Source organism: Lepisosteus oculatus, chromosome 10, assembly GCF_040954835.1.
Source record: "Lepisosteus oculatus isolate fLepOcu1 chromosome 10, fLepOcu1.hap2, whole genome shotgun sequence".
Classification (NCBI taxonomy): domain Eukaryota; kingdom Metazoa; phylum Chordata; class Actinopteri; order Semionotiformes; family Lepisosteidae; genus Lepisosteus; species Lepisosteus oculatus.
Window position 1 is genome coordinate 5,875,594 of NC_090705.1, and position 19,749 is coordinate 5,895,342.

A 19,749-nucleotide genomic window follows, 5' to 3' on the forward strand; every position below is an offset into this window, starting at 1 on the left:
AAATCTCTAAATGTAGAACATAAGAAGAGTTAAAAACAAGAATGAGTCATTTAGGTAGTTAATTAACTGTCAATATCATATTTTCTAGCAGTCTAGCAGTTTTTTATTTTCTCAGAAGGGCAATATTAGATTAAATGATCGACAACCTTTAAAATGTGGACTAGCAGAGGCTAACAGGCAGTGGATTTTTGAAGTATCTTATATTTATGTTATTACAAATATTTTATCATCACAAAAAGTCATCATAGAAATGAAAAATGACAGCAAAACAAAAACACCCGACAATCTTCAAGTTGTATCCACAGACCTTTAAACAGGTGATGTATTTAAAATTTAAATTTCTTCTTCAGGTGTATGAACAAGATTCCATTGAAATCAAAACACTAAAAAATAAAGCTGTCAGGAAGGTCATTTTAAATTGAGATGTATATAATATCTATCTGTAACATTCCACGTATTAGTCCTGTGTGGATAAAGCTGTCAAAAAACAGACATGTAAAATATTAAAAGTAGCAACACTCTTGTAACCATTTACAGCAGTTCTTCAAGAGAAGAACATTTTATAAAAAAAAACATTTATTATTATTTTTTACTATACATTTAAGTTATTATTTATTATATTATTAAATATATTTGATCACATATTTATTTTAATACAAGGAATACAAAACATTTTGTAAAGAGTTTCAGAAGGAACTTCATAAAAGGCATCATGAAAGCTTACAGAGGCTTTCATGATTACATATGGTAATGTGCATGTTTTCTGCTTAACAGTAGTACAACACAAATTTCATAATTCACAAAATATTCTTACAGAGTAATGTGCAACGTGTATAAGACCGTCATGTGGATTGGACCCAAAATGTCTTCCAGCCAAAATTACCTCGTGGTTGGAATGGAAGCCTGTGTTTCCTCTTGCTGGGTGTGGTGTGTTCTCTAAATGCTTTTGAAATACTATCGCATAATTAACGGATTAAATAAATCTTATAACTCGTCCCTTGATGTAGTTGTGACAGCCAAAGAGCCAAAATAAAATAATTAAGTAGTTAACATCTGCTGTTTCGCATATAAAAGATACAGTAAGCTTAAATAAGGTAGCCTACATCACACATACTGTACACTGCTCCTAGATGCCCCATGTTCTTTACTTTACTTTACGTTAAGGGCAGTAGACATAATGCTATGTTCTTGTCCCTCATTAGACCTCCTATAGGAGGGGGTAATTACTTTAGGGTCTGTTGGACTCTCCCCAAAGGCCCTGTGAGCATTGGCCCATGCTTTGCAGTTAGTTAAATTGTCACTGTTGGAAGTACTGGATGCATTAGATACAGTACTGTGCAACACCATAAAATCTGTCTTGCGTGCAAGAAGCAGAATATTCTTCTAGAGTTGGGATTGTCTTGTTGACTAAAACAAATTGGAATTAATCAGTGCAGGCTGGGTAGGATAGGATGGGAAAATGTAAACAACCATAAAAAATAATTCTTTCTGTGCTGGTTAGGTATAAAATTGCTTAACAACTGAACTGCACGGGCATTGACAAGCAAAGGCACAGTATAGAAATCCAGCCTGTCTTTTAATTGTTTCAGAAATAATGGCATCTCAGTCAAAAGGCAGGGTCATTCCAGGGCCTGGCTGCTGTTAGTGGCTTGAGAACGTCTTTGGTACCATTGATGTGCTTTTGATTTGATGGTGAATGGCTTACTTGATTCAGAATATAGGAACGTCCTGAAGAAAGTACAGGTACCTGTAAATCCAGGTCATTGCCAGATCTGGTTATGCAAACAAGCTGGAGAAGGATGCGGAAATCAGAAACTGGTTTAACTCAGTCTTTTGACCAAACACAACTTATATAGAATGCAGAGATATGGGAAAATTTTGCCAAACACAAGTCCACATTTGAAATGAAAGGTTCAAGATTCATAGGTTTGTCCTATTTGTTTTTCCCTTTTTTCACTAAGAATTAACATGAGCCTTCCCACCCCTGAAGAAAAAAAGGCAAAAACAAGATCAATAAAGAGCTGTACTGCTGACAGTAAAGAGTGATTTAAAGGAGATCAACATTTCTTGGCCTGATCCCGCTGATTTAACCTGCTAAGATTGGGGTGAGCTTTGGGATGCAACGGGTGCTATTGGTGACATTGCTGGAAGGAGGGAGTGTCTCACATTATTTTGGGACTCTCCTTTCATTGAATGTTCCTAAAGAACATTCAGCATCCTTTCAAAACATTCACATTTGAATCCTTTCAGAAAACGTCCATTGATACAGACTGAGGTCATTGGACTATAAAAACAGGAGCATGTGTAATTTGAGAAATATTAAAGCCGTTTTTTTTTTTCATTTATTCAGGTTCAGGTCCACATCATCAACTGCCTTTAATGCTGGCATACATGATCTAATAATTATTAAAAGAATATACTGTAGAAGAAAAAATAAAATCTAACTAAAGTAACACTAGTGTACTCAAGTCAAATTGACCCTGACTTAATTTATTTTAACATTGGCCTTAATTCAAACCAGCCAAGGTAAAATAATTGTCGGTGTATTATGGTCCAACAAGCTGAGCTGTGAGCATCAACAATAGTACACTAGTTTGAAGCACACATAGATTAATGATCTCGATTCAGGTGGGAATCTCACAATTTGCGTTTAGTATGCAGAGATGATGCTTGTGTACACTTCAAGAAGCATACACTCAATAGATATGTATATATTTGTATATAGAGACAAATAAATTATTGTCTTCATATTTTAGGTGGGCATTAAAGAGTTTTCCAGTATAATAATAATAATAATAATAATAATCATAATAATATTATTATTAATAATAATAATAATAATAATAATAATGTAATTTAAGATATCATTTATGAGTGTGAATCAGGAGAATGTTTTCTTCCAAAGGTTTTCTTTATTTTAATTGTAAGATGAAGGACTGAGACAGCCACTGAAGCTTATTAAATACCATGAACTATTCAGTCAGTGATTGCTTTGGTTTCTCTTTTGTATGGACTATTGAAAGTAGAAAAGAAACTGATGTAGCATTTCAAGGAAAAAGAAGAAATGTATTTAATTGTCAACATTTCACATGATGGCTGGACTTCACAGTCTGAAAGATTAATAATTAATCCGCAATTTACCAATCATTTCCTCTCCTTTATTCCTTCAGGATTATGCTGAAAAGGAGAAAGCCATAGCAAAGGCTCTGGAAGATTTGAAGGCTAATTTTTACTGTGAATTATGTGACAAGCAGTACCTCAAGCACCAGGAGTTTGACAACCACATAAATTCCTATGACCACGCTCACAAGCAGGTAAGTGTGGGAGCTCATCCTCTTAATTGACACCCCACAATTTACGTGCAAGGGGAAGAGAGATGGGTTTGGGGGTGGCAGGGTGACAGCAGGAACTGAGCAGCCGCTAACTGGCAGGAGCTATGTGTTAGGGTTGCTGTCTCTGGTGGAATCTTTAATTAAACATTGTGTTTCACAGTTCATTCCCACCTGGGAAGATTAGCATTTTATCACTTTCACAAGATCACTATTCGTCATCAAGAAATGTGAATCAAGAAAAGTCTCAGATGTTGAATATGGCATTAAACGATTCCTGTCATCACTGTAGATAAGCTGGTGTTATATATATATTGTTTTCAAAGTAGGAGTTATTTTAATAATACTTTATGTATTTCTTTGCTCAGATCTGTGGCAATCTTGTTAACCACATTACAGAGCAATGTGTACATATTACACTTGCTCTTTTTCCACCAGTCTTTATCAAATCAAATACATCTCCTTTATTAAATTCCTGTGTCACTTTGATCAAATTAAAGAACAACTTCACCATGGTGAGGAGTTTTGCAAAACAGAGATGAATCTATTATAAATATATCAAAAGTGAAGTTACTTGTGACTCATAAGCGTTGATTGAATTTTAAGCCTGTCCTGGGTATGTCTGATTGTACTGAATGAAGTGGAATTGAGACAATATTGATGCAAGGTGCAGTTTCTGCAGCACACTGTATAATCTGTGACAAATAGATGTCGCAGTGCAGCATAAGCCCAGACCTCAAAGTATGTAATTGCTCCTGATGGAAAATAAATAAATCAGCTATTATTTCACATTTTTGGACAACCCAATCTTTAAAAATAAAACATTAAATACTTCAATGTTAACATATTGCTGTGTTCTTTTTTTCATCTGCTGTATTTGATGTCCTTTAACATGACCAATCAATTGTCACTTGTGTTTAAAAGTGAAAAATCCTTATGGCATCAAATGTTGCCTACCATTAATTAGCTCTAGGGAAAACATTGATAATTGTAATCTCTAGCTGTTTATTAACCAGGTGATGCTAAATTTAGTGCTCCATTCTAGTTCATGGTGAAAATTAATGTACCGACAGTACATTTCTCTTGTCTTGGAATGTGAATTTCACACCAGCCATAAATCTTTAAAGTTGAAAACATTGCCACTGTTAGATGTATAGTGCACAGAAAAGGCTGCATTTAGTTCTTACCAAGACATACAGTACGTATTGCTTCAAAGCTTAGAAATGCCATGCTTTTGGCATGTACAGTATGAAATCTCCTTTCGTTCACAATGAGATGAATTTAATCACTCTGCCTCTGCCGGCCTTCCATGATAATGGACATCTTACAAGCACCAAGAAAATTCCCTGAATTGTTCTGGTAATACTTTCTACTGGACATTTTTCCATGATAACAAAAAGAAGGAAGCTATAACAGCCATAAGGGGTAAATGGCCTCCTCTTTTTTGTGACCTTTCTAATTAAATTTAATGATGATTAATTGTGTTTATGTGGTACTAAGATCCAAAAGCACATTATACTGTATTAAGGAGGTGACTCATATTACTGTATCTACTACTAGGAGAACTCAGTACAATCCTTATAGACTGAAGGACAGCCCTGGAGGATTGGAACAGCTAAATAAAAAAAAATCCATTAACGACATCTGAAAATTGCTGTGTTATATTTTGAATTGTTGATTTTTCTAAATGTTTAACATATATAACAGTAAAAATGAGCTGATTGTTTTAGTTTTACAGTTTTATGAACATCCGATATGATTATTCAGTATTATGGATAATAAGTTATAAAGAGGAAGAGAAATGTTTGATCTTTATTAAAACAAAACTATTTCCAAATATCTTTTTTCTTGTGTTCTCCTTCTGTAGGTGCTTTGAAATAGACACAGCAGGTTTTTTTTTTATCATTTGAATAGATGCAATCAAGCTTACGGTTAATAAGCTTCACCCAAAGGTTTATGGGGGTGTGGGACAAGCTAACCAGCCATTCTGCTGAAATTGATAGCCTGGCTTCTTTCAACCAATGAGTGGATGGACCAATTAGCTATTCACTACCGAGAAAACTACTGTAGATGGTCCAAACGTCCTCCTCTCCTTTGATACTGTATGTTCTTATGAGCCTTAATTTAGCCTGTTCCTAAGACAGCGACAAGTTAAATGAATAGGCCTAAAGTGGTTTTGACATCTTGATTAGTATTTCTGTTCCTGTTTGTACATTTACTGTTTAGGTTTGTCATTTCTTTTTTCACTTATGACTTTACCGTGCCATGACCATTGCACCTCAAGTAGGGGTGTTAGGCATGTGGCAGCGAAATAATGACAATAATGAATATTCGGAATTTTACACAGAATGTGATTACATTAGTGAATTCTTAAATTACATGCTTGAGTCACTAGCAGAAAATAGACAGAACAGAGTTGTCTGCTGCAATTTTATTTATTATTCTCTAGAGGTAGTTGTCACTAACGTTCTCTTCATTAAATGTGCTTTCCTTGTTAATTATGTGATGATTGCAGTAAATGATAACACCATTCTGAATTATATTCTCAATGAAATTAATTGTCCTAACAAACACGCAAATCTTAAACTGAGCATATTAGGCCTAATTATTCTAAATTTACATTAATTTATATTGTTTTATTAACAATTTCCTGTTATTCAGTTAAAATATTATCCCGTGAATTGTTTTCATGCGCCTGTTAATAAGATCATCTGCTAGATATTTCTTTTTAATTTTAGCTTAATTTAACAGTTTTCATAACCACAAAATTCAAGATTTCAAGTTACAAACTCACAAGCTCTCCTCATCCGAAAGTCAAGAGACTGTTTGAAGGGGAGAGAGAATGTGAAACGTTCAGATAGTTGAATTATGCCTTCATTTAAACATCTCAGGGTTGTGATATCCCACCTTTGCGCAGAAAATCTAGGGAAATAATTTCCTGTGTGGAAGATGCTACAATATGTCTTCTTAAACTTGTGCTCCAGCATACTGAGGAAAATAAGACTCATGCTAGGTTTCTATATGTGAGATTTCCTTCAGCATTTAATTGTATTCAACCTTATTCACTGGCAACTAAGTTATTGTTTAATTTTTATTAAACTTTATTTTAATCTTGTCATCTGGATTACGGTTTTCCTTCCAGATAGAACTCAGTGGGTTAGAGTCAATAAGGTTTTGTCTAATCAGCTGTATTCTTCCACTGGTCCCCCATAGGATGTGTTCTGTCTCCCTTACTCTTTGTTGTGCATACCAATGATTGTAATAGTTAGCTGATGAGGGTTCATATCATGTTACTGACCAGGGCAAATCGGGGCTTGGACTATGGCTGATTATACTTTTAAAATGAGCATTAGTTAAAAGAATGTTAGATCTTCACATGACGTTTAATGAAAATTACTTGGTGAGTTCAGTGAGGTCTTCAGGTGTAAGCAACCAACATATAGAACATTCTGTTGGTCTTTGTTATTTACTAAAACTCAGAAGTCCATTTTTATTCTATACACATTGATGCTTTTTAGAAAACACAATGTTCTTAGACAAAAACACAAGCAATTGTCGATTGTTAGATTGATTTATTCTGTAACTGAGTAGTGAAAACAAGTACTGTACATCACTGCACCCTGAGCTCCTCTGCATCATGGTCTTAAGCTCATCAGCTGTTGTTAAGGATCAATGATGATGTCCTCTGTGCTCTGAGGAAAGCACAGTAAATCAACACATGAGCTGACTTCTGTAGTTACATGACTTGCCCTGACTGGTCTCACAGATCATTGACACCAAAGAACTTGTCTTTTGTTTTAGATCTTTGTTGTTAAATATGTTGTGAGAAGGCATGGCTGTCTCTTGATGGCCAAAATGTTTAGTGAACATGATTATTTTTTTCTTTTAGGCTTAAAATATGTTATGTAATGTACAAATACTGTTTTATTTATTATTTTCCAGATGAGCTATGTCTAAAATGTTACTTTGCTGGTGAGTTATCTTGCTTTGCACAGTTAGAAGCTCTAATGCTCTAATGCAAAATGGCATGCTGATCATCTTTGTACATAGGCAAAATGATGTCATATTTAGCTCATGGTGGATGAATGCAGTTAAGTATTTTACAGAGCAAGTACTGAATATTTGCTTATCTTCATTGTGCATCTGTGCGTTTCTTATATTTTCATTTTAATAATATCCTCCTATTTATATAGTTTAAACCTCAATACACAGTAGATTGGTGACTTAGGATGTGGGAAGACTCAGTTTATTATAAAAGAATTTTGCTGCTTAATCTTTTGAAATCTGAAGAAACCAACTGTCTGGATCTCTACATGGTAAAAATAGCAATATGAGTTTTTCAGAAATGTGTGTTGTAAAATAAATATAAATGTAAAACATAAATAACATATACAAAATGTCTATTATAATAAACACAATTATGAATAATAAATATACAATGTGTTCAATACCTGTCCAGTATATGGAAGTTATTAACTGAAGTTCAGGAGGCATAACAACTTTCAGTTATAAGTACACATCAGTCACACACAGCCATAACTAATCACCTTCATTATGAAATTATCTACATATACTAAACTCAAATGCCTCCTTTTGAATTTGTCAAAAGCAATCCTCTGCCCTACCTCAACATTGCAGCTGACCCTTGGTTTAAGGGGTTCAACCCCTCTTGACCTATAGCCAGGAAGCTATCCGTTAAGCAAAATCTCACCAAGTACTCCCAAAAGTTACAAAACATTCTACTCTTAAATGCTGTTGTCCCCAGTGACATGTTGTATAAAACACTGTATGCAGATAAAAGTCTCCAGAACATACTGTATAACTGTTTGCCCTGACATATCTTGTACTAAAGAAATATACGTCACGAATGTTGGCGTTGTAAAATACTACAAGTCTGGAAAAGTTTGAATGCTGTAAAATTCTGAAATGTTGCACAAATATAAAATCTCTAGTTGTCATATCCTGTCCAAACAAAGTGCATTTGAAAGAATGTTTCCTTAGCCCAGCATTTCCTTAAATCTTGGTTTCTTAATACAGTTTCTTTATGGTTTCTTTATTAAATATAACTTTTTTTTATATTCCCTAACAATATTATCAGATTATTAAATAGCTAACTAAACTAGGTTGTAAATAAATACTGAAATGGAATTAAATTTAAGTAGATTGAGGGAGTATTTAGAAACAGTAATTGAGGTGAATAACAGCTTCTCTTCACAAGATGTGAATCTCAATATCCTAATAAAGACTGCTCTTTTTTAGATATACTTAACATCTGTGTGATAGCCTAAAGATTTATACAGCGATTTTAGATATTTTATGTAGTTAATCTGCTAGTGAAAGAACAGATTGGGCAGAAGGATTATCAGGATATTTGTCCTTTTTTAGTTAAAAGAGCTGTTGGAGAATAAAAGAGAACTCAACTTAATTAGAGTTTAATTAATTTTAGCTATGCCCCCATACAATATGACTAAAATTATATTATAAAAAGGTAGATTAATTTGGCAATTTATTAACCTTTCAAATAGAAAATGCCATACAAGATAATTTAATTAATATTTAACTGAAAATATTTCTCTAAAATGTTCTCCTTCAGTGGGATTATGTTTTAGGGAATTATTGAGGGACTCAACAATCATTTTAACTGTTTATGGCCTGATTTTCTTTTTGAATCAATTATGAAGTACTCATATACACCTCTTTCAATATAAATACTATTCAAAAAATGTTCATTGCTGTACAATAACATTTACAGGCAGGCATGGGAGCGATGAGTGAGGTACATTCATAGAATAATGATTCAGCTACAAACAATGAGTCAAACGTTTAGTGAAAAAATATTTCATCATATGTGGCGAAATTCAAAAAAGCAGTTATTTTTTCATTCAAGCATTTGAATATGGCTGAGATTCTTTTAAAAATTCTGATGTTTTATAATGGCACACTGTTCACATGTAGCTCTTTGGGAACCAAACTCTAGTCTTTCCCATCTCAATTCTGTGGACCAATGTCTGACATTAATATGTCTCGCCAGCCCAGTATCCCAGATTGAGAGTTCAAAGAATATTTTCTACTGGGCTGAAAAATGTTACACTTCTTTATTTAAGTTTATCTTTAGTGTGTTTGTGTGTTCAGGATTGTTATTGTGATGAAATGTAGATGCTCCACCAAATGATTATTCAACACCTTATTTGGAATAAAATGATTAAGCAGGTCTCTCAATAATTGAAACCATGTGTTTATACTGTATAATATCTATAACTAGTGTGGCAGACCCTGGTTCAAGATATCTAAAATCTATGAGATTTAAAGATTACCCATAAATACTTTAAACTGTAAAAATTATTTTAGAAATTTTCACAGGACATGAGACATCAGTTTTGATCAGTTTAGTAAACTAATTGATTCAGTGAAATCAGTCTTGATCCTTTGAGAACAACCGAGCTTTTCATTTCATGTAATCTCTTAACATCTTAATTGCACAGATTACCTACTTAAGTGGTCAAAACAAAAGTGTTCCAAGTGTTAAGAGATTGATGATTTAGTGATGACTAAAATGACCCAGTGATGACCCATAAAACCAGGACCAAAGATTGCCAACTGACTCAGAGACATAGAGAAGCAGTAGTTAAGGGAGCTATTTGCTAGGGGGAAAAGACACTTGAGCTCGCTAAGAAAGGATCCAATTAAAAATTCGACTTCAGTACAAATAGTGACTTTTGTGAAAGACTTCATATTTTGGTTAAACATAATACAAATACAGGTACTTTAGTAATTCATTAGACATCAATTATGAAAAGATAGTTTTCAACAGATAAGTGAATATAATATATATACAGTATATGTGTGTCAATATAAACACATACAGTAGATGAGATAAAAAGAGACATAATTTAAAGGAAATGTAGAAATGTGTCCAATTCAGGTACTAATTTTCTGTGTCATAGTTTTACATACTGTACTGTATGAAATAAACATTCACCGATCTAGGTCCCCTTTTATTTTTAAACTTCCAAACGCTCTGCAACTGGTTTTAAGGTAATAATATTAGACCCACATACACAGGAATTATGACATCCTCCAGTCTGATACTATTTTCTTCAATTTCCTTCGGGAAACATCTTCATTAAACTTCAGTTTAGTTTCTTTAAGCTCATTTTCAGACCTGCTGTGACAGTAATTGCATATACAGTACTTCTTGCTTTCCTCAATGCAACTCTGGGTTTGGGGCAAACATGTCATCCTCAGATTACTGTATATGTGATTTAAATAGTTTACATTAATCTTCAAAGCCTTTTGTTCATAAACCTTGGTCTTATAATGAATTCCAATCCAGCAGTAAAGAGCTATTTTGGAGATATTTTATGCCCTTGACAGACATTATTTTGGATGTTGATTTGAGTGCTGTCCTTGTGAAGGCTTATTGATCATGTTCCCTTCTTGTGATCTGTGATGATTAGATTCATGGAGGTAGTTTCGATGCTTTTGTTCCTTCATATATACAGAACAGAATATGAATTACAATACTTTCTTATAATCGATGAATCCTACACATATAGTATAGCTAGTGAAAATGTTTTTTCTTAATTTGTCACTATTATTGACTGTTTGATGCCACAGATATAGAACATAAAAGCCAAATGCTACCATCAGAATATCATTATTTAAAAAAAAAACATACAGTACTAAGTATCTCCAGTGTGTTTTTATTTGACTTGGCTGGTTTTACTGCAATATACAATGTGGTGTGATTGCTCCGAAACAGCGTGGTGTTCTCCTAATTTAATAGAAATCAAATTTCCTCAGAACATTTTATTTCTTTAGGGAATATCTTCTTCTAGACTAAATCTAAACAGAAGCAAAATGGTTTTTCTTCATGAAAAAGTCTGAAGTAATAATTCTATGAAGTGAGTAGGGAGACAGACGTCACTTTAAGAGTATGCAAAAGAGGCTCTTAGGGCCTTGTAAATTGCAATCTATTTTTGTTCTTAAAGCTACAGAGTGCAATTTGCTGCAGAGAATACATTTATATGATAGGAGCATTTTCCAAGTGAGTTATTTGTCTATCTCAATATTATTTGAATTTGAAACAATGTCTTATAATTTCCTGTTTCTCCTTAAATTACAGCTGTGAATATAATGAAATAGCTTTAACTCTTATCCACTTGTCAGGCTGAGAAGGATTTTCACTGAAAGCATTTATTGTCTATTGCCCTTGTCAAGCCTCCTGGGCCCACTGGTGCAGCTGTGGTCCTACATATATTACTACCTGACAAGTATAGATAAAGACAAGAATAGATGTGCATTAAATAGGAGATCTGAAAGAAAAAAAGTTATTTTGTACCATTACTTATTTACCAAGGGGTAAACATACAGATTGAACCCTATATTAATATAGTATACAACTCATTTTATCTGAAATTAATTGTGTTACTCACTTAGGGGATGACAGACACAAAATCAAAATACTGTCTGTTATCCCTTAGATATCACTTTGATCCGTAAGTAATCTGTAAGTACAGTATAACTATAAAGATATTACACATTTTTAGGAAAACCTAATTGGATAAGAAGCAGAATTTGTCAAACAAAAATCAGATTAACATAGATAAACTGAAACAGGAATTGGTTACGTTTATATTAATGTGGTTGGTAAAAGTCTAAAAACCTTATAGTTGAATTGAATTTTATCTCCAGACTTCAATAAGGTGCCCATTCAAAGAAAGAAAAGTTAACTATGTCACATGGGATTTATATTGCTGAAAGCATTTCTTTTATGTTGTTTTTCCCTTGTCTGGAGCTGCTACTGTATATTTATATACCGGTTGATTTTTTAAATTAATATCAGTTAGTTCAAAAGAATACGCTGAAGTGAACAAAACATTTTTGTGGCCTTTTTGCAAAGAGACTACATACCTTTAGCTAAGAACAGATTTTAAAATACATGGGTAAGGATGTAGCCTGTACATCGCTATTCAGTCTTTATGGATTCCAAATATGAATTTAAAGATTTATTTCCCCATATAGAGGTGGCAGACAGGCGCAGTGGGAAGAATCGCTGGGCCCCTGGGTTTAATTCCTGGGATACTATCTGCACAAAGTCTTTATTTTCCCTGTGTTCAAATAGGTTTCCTACTGGTGCTCCGGTTTGCTCCTACAGTGCAAAGACACACCGGCATAATTGGATTCTGAAAAAAGTGGCCCTGGTTTGTAGATGTGTGCGTGTTGTGTCTGTGTGTGCCCTTCACTGGTGTCTCCTGCCTTTCGGCTGTTGCTTGCTGGGATATTTCTTCAAACCCATCTATAGAAGGGCTCCTTTGTTTTTTTTTAATTAACGCTGCATACTGTAGGTCAGATGTTAGTTAACAGAGATATTTAAAAGGTTGTTATAGGGCTGAGACATTTATAAAGTAATTTAGAGTAATACAAATCTGCTAATCTGGGCTAAATCACACGAGGACATGGTTAGTTTCAACTGTCAAATCCCATTTCACACAGCCTCTTCAGGCTCTGAGAAGATCTAATATTCCTTTGATTGGGGGGTTAAGACCTGAAAATGCTGGTAGCATCCATTTCACTAATTGATGAAAGGCGAGAATTCTGTCAGTTAAAATCGGAAGAGGGAAGGAAATCTGGCTCCAAATAACAAGGATAAGACAGAAAATGTGTAAAAAATAAAGAACAAAAAAGCTAGAAATGAGCAAACCATAAGTGGACCCCTCTCTTCCTTGCATTCATCGTACTGCGTCCCACCTCCTCGCCATCTCTACTCTTGCAGCTACCTCTTGGTTAACTCCTTGAGCCAGGGGTTTGACCACCAGCCAGGCCAAGGCTAAGCTTCTCATGCCCGTATTATCAGTACATGTTCCTCAACGTGCAGTATTGTCTTATTGGGTGATGTAATTCCTCATGAATCTGTAATGGACAGTATAATCTCGAACGTATTTGGTTTTATGGTTTGGAGTGTGTCATAACAAGTTGATTTTATTTTCAGTTATGTGAAAGCACTTGTTCCCCTAACACTGAGCTGACAAAGGTGTTTCCAGTGCATAATTATGTGCATAATTGTCTACAAACACATGAAATAGATCATGTTAAATGCAGCCTTCAATTGGCAGATGTCTTAATGCTGACGCATCAAATGCAGCTACACTACGTTAGGTGAAGTATACTGGTTAATGGTCTGTTTAATCAACTTTAATTTACATAGACTTCTCTAGACAAAACATAGTTTATATTTTTCAGCTGTGGTGAAGGTATTGTAAATTGTGAACTCAAATACTGCACATATCTGCAAATAGCTTATGGGGCAAGTACAGTTCTGACACTTCCAGGATTCAGTCCTTGCAGCTCACAGGCACACCGCTAGACAGCACCTCTCCCTAGACAGCAGTGAACTACACTGTCTAGGTCTTTAGGAGATTACATTACTATAACAGGCTCAAATGTGCCCTGTTACATTTAGCTATAATACTGTTTATTCTACACTTTCATATAGCACAAAAACCATTCAAGGATAGGTAGATTTTAACACTTAGAACAATATTCAGTTTTTCCAGCAAGGCTTGGAATGTGATAGAAAAACTGTGCTTAGTGTGAAAATCCGGTTAACTGATGTATTACTTCAAGAGCATGGAGAGGGCGGACCCACGGCAAGAACTGGTCAAAAATCAACTCCCCCAACTGAGGGACAGAAGCACCAGTGGGAGGCTAGCAGGTACCGAAAATAACACAAAAAAAGGTGGAAAACGAGAACAAAAAGCAAAAAGAAATGTGTGCCTCTGTGCGTTACAACATCCAGGCCGGGCTTTCTCGATTTAACAGGGTCCAGCCTTGGATTGTCACGATATTAGTTCCCCCTCCTTAAGGGTGCTCCAGCCCTTTTACTTAAGACTTTATTCTCGGCACCTGTTTCCCATTCCCAGCCCACCTTAAAAGCCAGGCGCTGACGCTCATCCGGGCTCTGCATCTGATTTCCGTGCCGTGCGAGTCCGGGACCTGGAAGCGCCTGGTCCCGTTAAGGTTTTAACCTCGGTTCCCGTTCCTGTTCCCCGCCCGCCGGTTCCGACCCGCATTCGTGGTTTTTTAATTCTTGCTCTGATGGATCTTCTGGTTTTGGACTTACCCTTGTGTTTTGGATACTCTCTAAGGACTACTCTTTTGGAATGTTCTCTTGGCCACACCTCCCCCGTGCACCAGCGCACCTTGGACACGCCCCCCTGTCTTCAGCCCCGTATTCCTGCATGACGTTTCCCTAGTGTCGTCCGCATAGGGTCCGGAAAAAACTGTTTGTTACATGGATAAAGACGCCACTCGGTGGTGGGGACCAGACTGGACCCCGCTTACAGGGCAAGAGCTGGCAGCGCAAGGCCAAAACGAGATAAGACCTTAACGTGTGAGAAGGTCAGTGGTAAAGATACGTGACGGGAAAAGCAAAAAGAAGAATAACACAGCCTTACGCGGGTACAGTCTCCTCCTGAGCTGCCAGAGAAATGGTCCTCCCCTTCCGGGGGTGTCCAGTGTGCTTTTATAGAGCCTTCACAGCTGTGGCTCATCCTCAAGCAGCCAGAACAGCTGGACTACTGAGGCAAGGCATCGCCCTTCATCTGGGGCTCCGCCTCCACACTAAACACACCCCTGCGGAACGCCACATGTAGTTCAGTGTTTAGACCATGACAGGTTACGCTATGTGTAAAAGTTTTAAGACCTTTGCTTTTCTTCTTGCTCTGTTTAAGGTTGGTCCTCCACAGAATGATGGTGTCTTTAATATGCCTTGAGGAAAAAGTGATGCTACAGTATGCATAGCTCACCATTGTTTGAGATTTTACCATCTAGAAGACAATTCAAAAGGGAATCCTCTCCTTTGTGTGCATTGTCATTATTTTAGTTTTACCCCCATCAGGTTTGAAAATCTTTGTTTCACAAGCATGTACTGTACATTTCACAGATCCTTACTCACATAGGATTTTTCGAGGATGTTGTTCTCTAGGATTAACAGTTGCTTCCTTTAAGTGTGTTTATTGAAACCCAAAATTATTCATTAATTGCTTTCATTTGCATCATAATTTGCATCGCAAATGATCCCAAAGTGGTCGCTTTTCATTCAACACTGCAGTGCAAGATCAACTGGCTGACACATTGCAACTACTATGCAACGACCACCGCAGGAGAAGTGAAAAATTAGTTCAACAGTTGAATTAAGGGGAAGATTTACCTAAATTAGATTGTACAAGCTCAAAGTGGCATTTAAACAAGACATTGTAATAAAAACTGCTGCTTTTATTCTTTATGTGGAAATGCAAAAATTAGGGGATCGTAAATAAGGCATATATTTTAAAAAGGCAGGATGATTGATTAACTTGTTAGAGTACTTTGAACAAGAAGCAACAGTTATGGACACATGCAGGGCATTTGATACCGTGGTTTAGATCTTCAATAGGTTTTAGATAAGATTTCTCATAAAAGATTTATTCTCAAATTACAGGCAACAGACATTCTGGGGAAATACATGGGAAAGAATGAATTATGAACTGGCCAATGGATAGAAAGCAAGATAAGGGATGAATCCTCAAACTGAGATGGTGCAATTAGTGGAGTACCACAAGGCTTAGTGCCAGAACCAATATGCTTCCTAAATTAAATCAATTAATCAATTATCAATCTAGATTCAGGTATAGCCTGTAAACTAGTCACGTTTGCTGAGATATACAGTATAAACTACTGATACAAAATGGGAAACACTGAGTTTGAAGAGGAGCCTCAACAGGCTATAAAAAACTATATAATGTGGGAAAGGAGTTAAAAAACAAAATGTTAGTAGGATATATAACAAAAATGTAGAAATTATATCAAGGGATGCTATGATAAAATTGTTCAATGTACTTTTAAGATCTCATTTAGAATATTATGTATAATTGTGTACAATTTTATTATCTTGTTACAAAAATGTCATTGCTAATCTGAAATCAATCCAGAGAAGTGCAACATTACCATGACCTACTGTCTTATACTGCTAGTTGCTGAAAGCCTAGAAAAACTGAACTTTTTTAGTTTAAAACAGAGAAGACTACAAGGGAACCTTGTATAAATATTCACTGAAAAAGTCAACCCAGTAGATGTCTTTACATTCAATAGTGAAATATGAGCCAGAGGACTCTGGAAACAACAGTACATGTACAGTTAGTAAATTTAAAACTGAGAACAGGAAATGTCTATGAATCTGTCGAATCTGAAAGCATCAGGAAGGTCATTATAGTCCTGTGTAGAATGAGTGCTGCCCATGTTAGTGTTACTAAGATAAGATAAAATAGTATCTTAGTTCCATATGACATTAAGATTAAAAATGAGAACACAAGTATCCAGATCCCTTGGGGAGTCATTTCTGTCAGCAGTACTAAAACCTAGTCAACACCTGGTTAGTCAATATTATTTACTTAAATGAATCTGCTTACACAGGAACATGATTTTCTAATCAGTTAATAGATCTTTGTTACAGCTGTAAAAATAGGAAAATAGTTTAGTCTTTAAATCAGAACATTTCATTTTCACCTTCCCGCAGAGTAGATTTGGAAGAGTGTTTTTGTTCTTACCCTAGAATTTTAAATGTCAGGTCCCAGTAAATATGTTTATTGGTGAGATGGGACTGATGAGAGTGCAGAGGCAATTTCAACTAGCCTGAAGCTCTCTCCCAGTGTGTTTTTGAACATATTTGCTAGCATTTGTGCCGTTTTAGTTTGTGTCAAAGGCAGAGTTCTTGTGTTTAAAAAGACAGGTTTCAGTTAATAAAAAATTCAGGAACTGTGTCAGATAAAAATGACATAATTTCTATTTTGAAATAACTCATGTTCACACTTATGTTGAATTGAACTGAGTGTGAAAAATCCCCATCCATCACCTCCTTCAGAAAGAGTCACCCACCATTCAAAAGAGTTTCTGTGAAATAAAAAATTATACTTGAGCATTTGTCTTCTTAAATATATACATTATATTTAATTTAATAATATAACAGTTATCTGTTACCAAGTGATAAGCACACAAATAGTTCATGTTGAATGTATATCAAGTACATTACAATCTCAGTGTATAATATACGGTATATCCTGACCAAGCTACTGTTATTTAGTAGCTACTGTAATTCAATACAGATTTTTCTCTTCCTGTGAATAAGACATTGTTTTATTACAAAACATAATGTTTTGCAAGAACTGCTTAGTCTATTTGTGTTAACTGTTATCAAATTACTGTTATTTAGTTGTCTCTCTTTCATATACAGTACATAAATATCATATGTTTAAATGTGATTAGGCATATGTTCATACTGTACAATACCTTGCAAAAGTATTCAGTTTTCACATATTTTTTTGCAATCTACACATTCAAAGCATAAAACTCTGTGAGAGAGTTAGTACGAAAGAAAATGGAAATAATGATAGTATAAGTTATCAAACCCTTTGCAACAGTAAACAGTAAGTCTGAAAATCAGTTGTGTGATTGCAGTGCTACAGTATGGCTCCCGTACCAGTCAGTGTGCATGTTTAAGATCTCGGAAGGCACTGGCAAACAAAGGGAACCATATGTAGCTTGTTACAGTGTGGATAACTGTTTTAATTTTTATCTTGCCCATTCAAGACCATTTAGTTAAAGAAATGCCCTTTTGACATTCATTTGGAAGTGCTTAGTGTGGTGTGGAAGCATTCCTTGGATCTCACAGAACAGGAGGTAGTCTTGTTGTCACATACAGTATAATCCATGTGAGTGGAATCCATCCTTGTCAGCCTGTTCTTGGATCACATTGTGCTCTTACATAAATCAAGCTTTACCTTATTGGGCTTAATCTCTCTATATACTGTATGTTGGAATCAGATGACTTAACATTCAAACCCCTTAAGGCACCTCTGAGACATAATTGGAGGAAAGCTGGGACTCCAGCAGAGCTCGAGAGTGTGGAGAGTTCATAAGAGTGTCAAATGCCCTCTGTTTAGGTCAGTGAGTGCAATGTGGTTGTTACTGCTAAGGACGGGCATACCTTCTTATGCAGCTGTTCCTTTTTATAAGTCATATAATTTCATTCTCTATTAAATGTGTCATTTATATCATTCTGTATAATTGGTATCTAGGGAAAATGAAGATGTGTGAATACAACAATAAAATTATTGTAATCATAACAATTTTTGTAAATGACTGACTTAAGATAATACTGTGGATTACTGTTGAAAAATAGAACAGCAGAATGAACCTACAGTAAGTTATGCATGTCATTCTTTTAGCTGGGCAATACAGTATGTACAATAAAGTATGATACAGTAGTATAGGTGGTAGCTCAGACGGCAAGGGCTTCTAGCTCCTGACTGGAAAGTCCCGGGTTCAATTCCTGCTAGGGGCAAGCGATGGAGCTTGCTCTAATTCCTTCCAGACGGCTCCCAGGTCCACTCAGCCTGCTTTCCAAATGAGTACCGACCGGGGTTAATCCTTCTGGGGGTAATAGGCCAGCCGGAGTGTGATGCGGCCCACATCACCTCCACCTCCAGTGTTGGATGGTCAAGAAAAATGTCCTTTGCCCCCCATTCCCCATGGGCCTTTACCGCCTGAAAAGGGGACCTTACCTATCTACAGTGTCTGCCAGATTTATTCATACCCCAGTTGAAATAGGAACAAAACATAGCAGAATGAGTTATAGTTAGGATAATGTGCCTCACTTAAAATTCCAATAATGATATACTTTATTCATAATAGCATTTTACAGTACAAAGTCATAAGCGCTATAAATAATTGTAAACTATGTTATCAGGGGATTGAATGAATTTGAGGTCACTGTACTGTATGTGTTACATTATTTATACTGTAATTAGATCTATCATAGATCTGGTAGTAACTGAGTGTGCATGTGTGCATCTGTGCATTTGTGCTTTTATTAATATGTATAATCTGTAAATTCTATGATTTATACCTTTAAAGGTACTGTATAAATCTCTTAAAGTTCTTAAGATGAAGCATTATTACTTAAATCTCAATAACCTAACCATTCTTCTTTTACTTGTTGTATCCAAAAGGTATGTGTCATATTTTGTTTATACATTGTGGAGCTTGATTTTGAATGTTTAATAAATATTGACATTGTTCTGTATAAAGAGGAACAGCTGTAGCTTAAAATGCAGAGCACAGAAGTTGTTTGGCTCTTAAGTGTCACTCCAGCCTGTGTGTTAACACCAGGCAGTGGAACCCTGCAAAGATACAGGCTCAGAACTGTTCCTCATTAAACAGACACACTTGATTATTCATTAAGTGTTCTTTCTTTCTGTGCTGTGTGAAAAACAATGGCCAGACAAATTGTCCAGATCTCAGCCTCAGGAAACTGAAGTACTGTATAAGTAATGCTTTGGATGACCCTGCAACATTTCATGATGCTAAAAAAAATAACAATCAC

The 19,749-nt window shown here is 35.5% G+C and overlaps 1 protein-coding gene across 3 annotated transcripts in view; it reads left to right on the forward strand.

Moving 5' to 3' along the window:
• The window catches only part of LOC102685259 (zinc finger protein 804A), a 125,481-nt gene that overhangs the window by 95,069 nt on the left and 10,663 nt on the right, over positions 1-19,749 (forward strand). For all 3 annotated transcript variants that reach the window (XM_069194787.1, XM_015358226.2, XM_015358227.2), the window contains exon 2: positions 3,171-3,314. In XM_069194787.1, the coding sequence (XP_069050888.1) occupies positions 3,171-3,314 (144 nt within the window). The remainder of the gene's footprint in view (positions 1-3,170; positions 3,315-19,749) is intronic.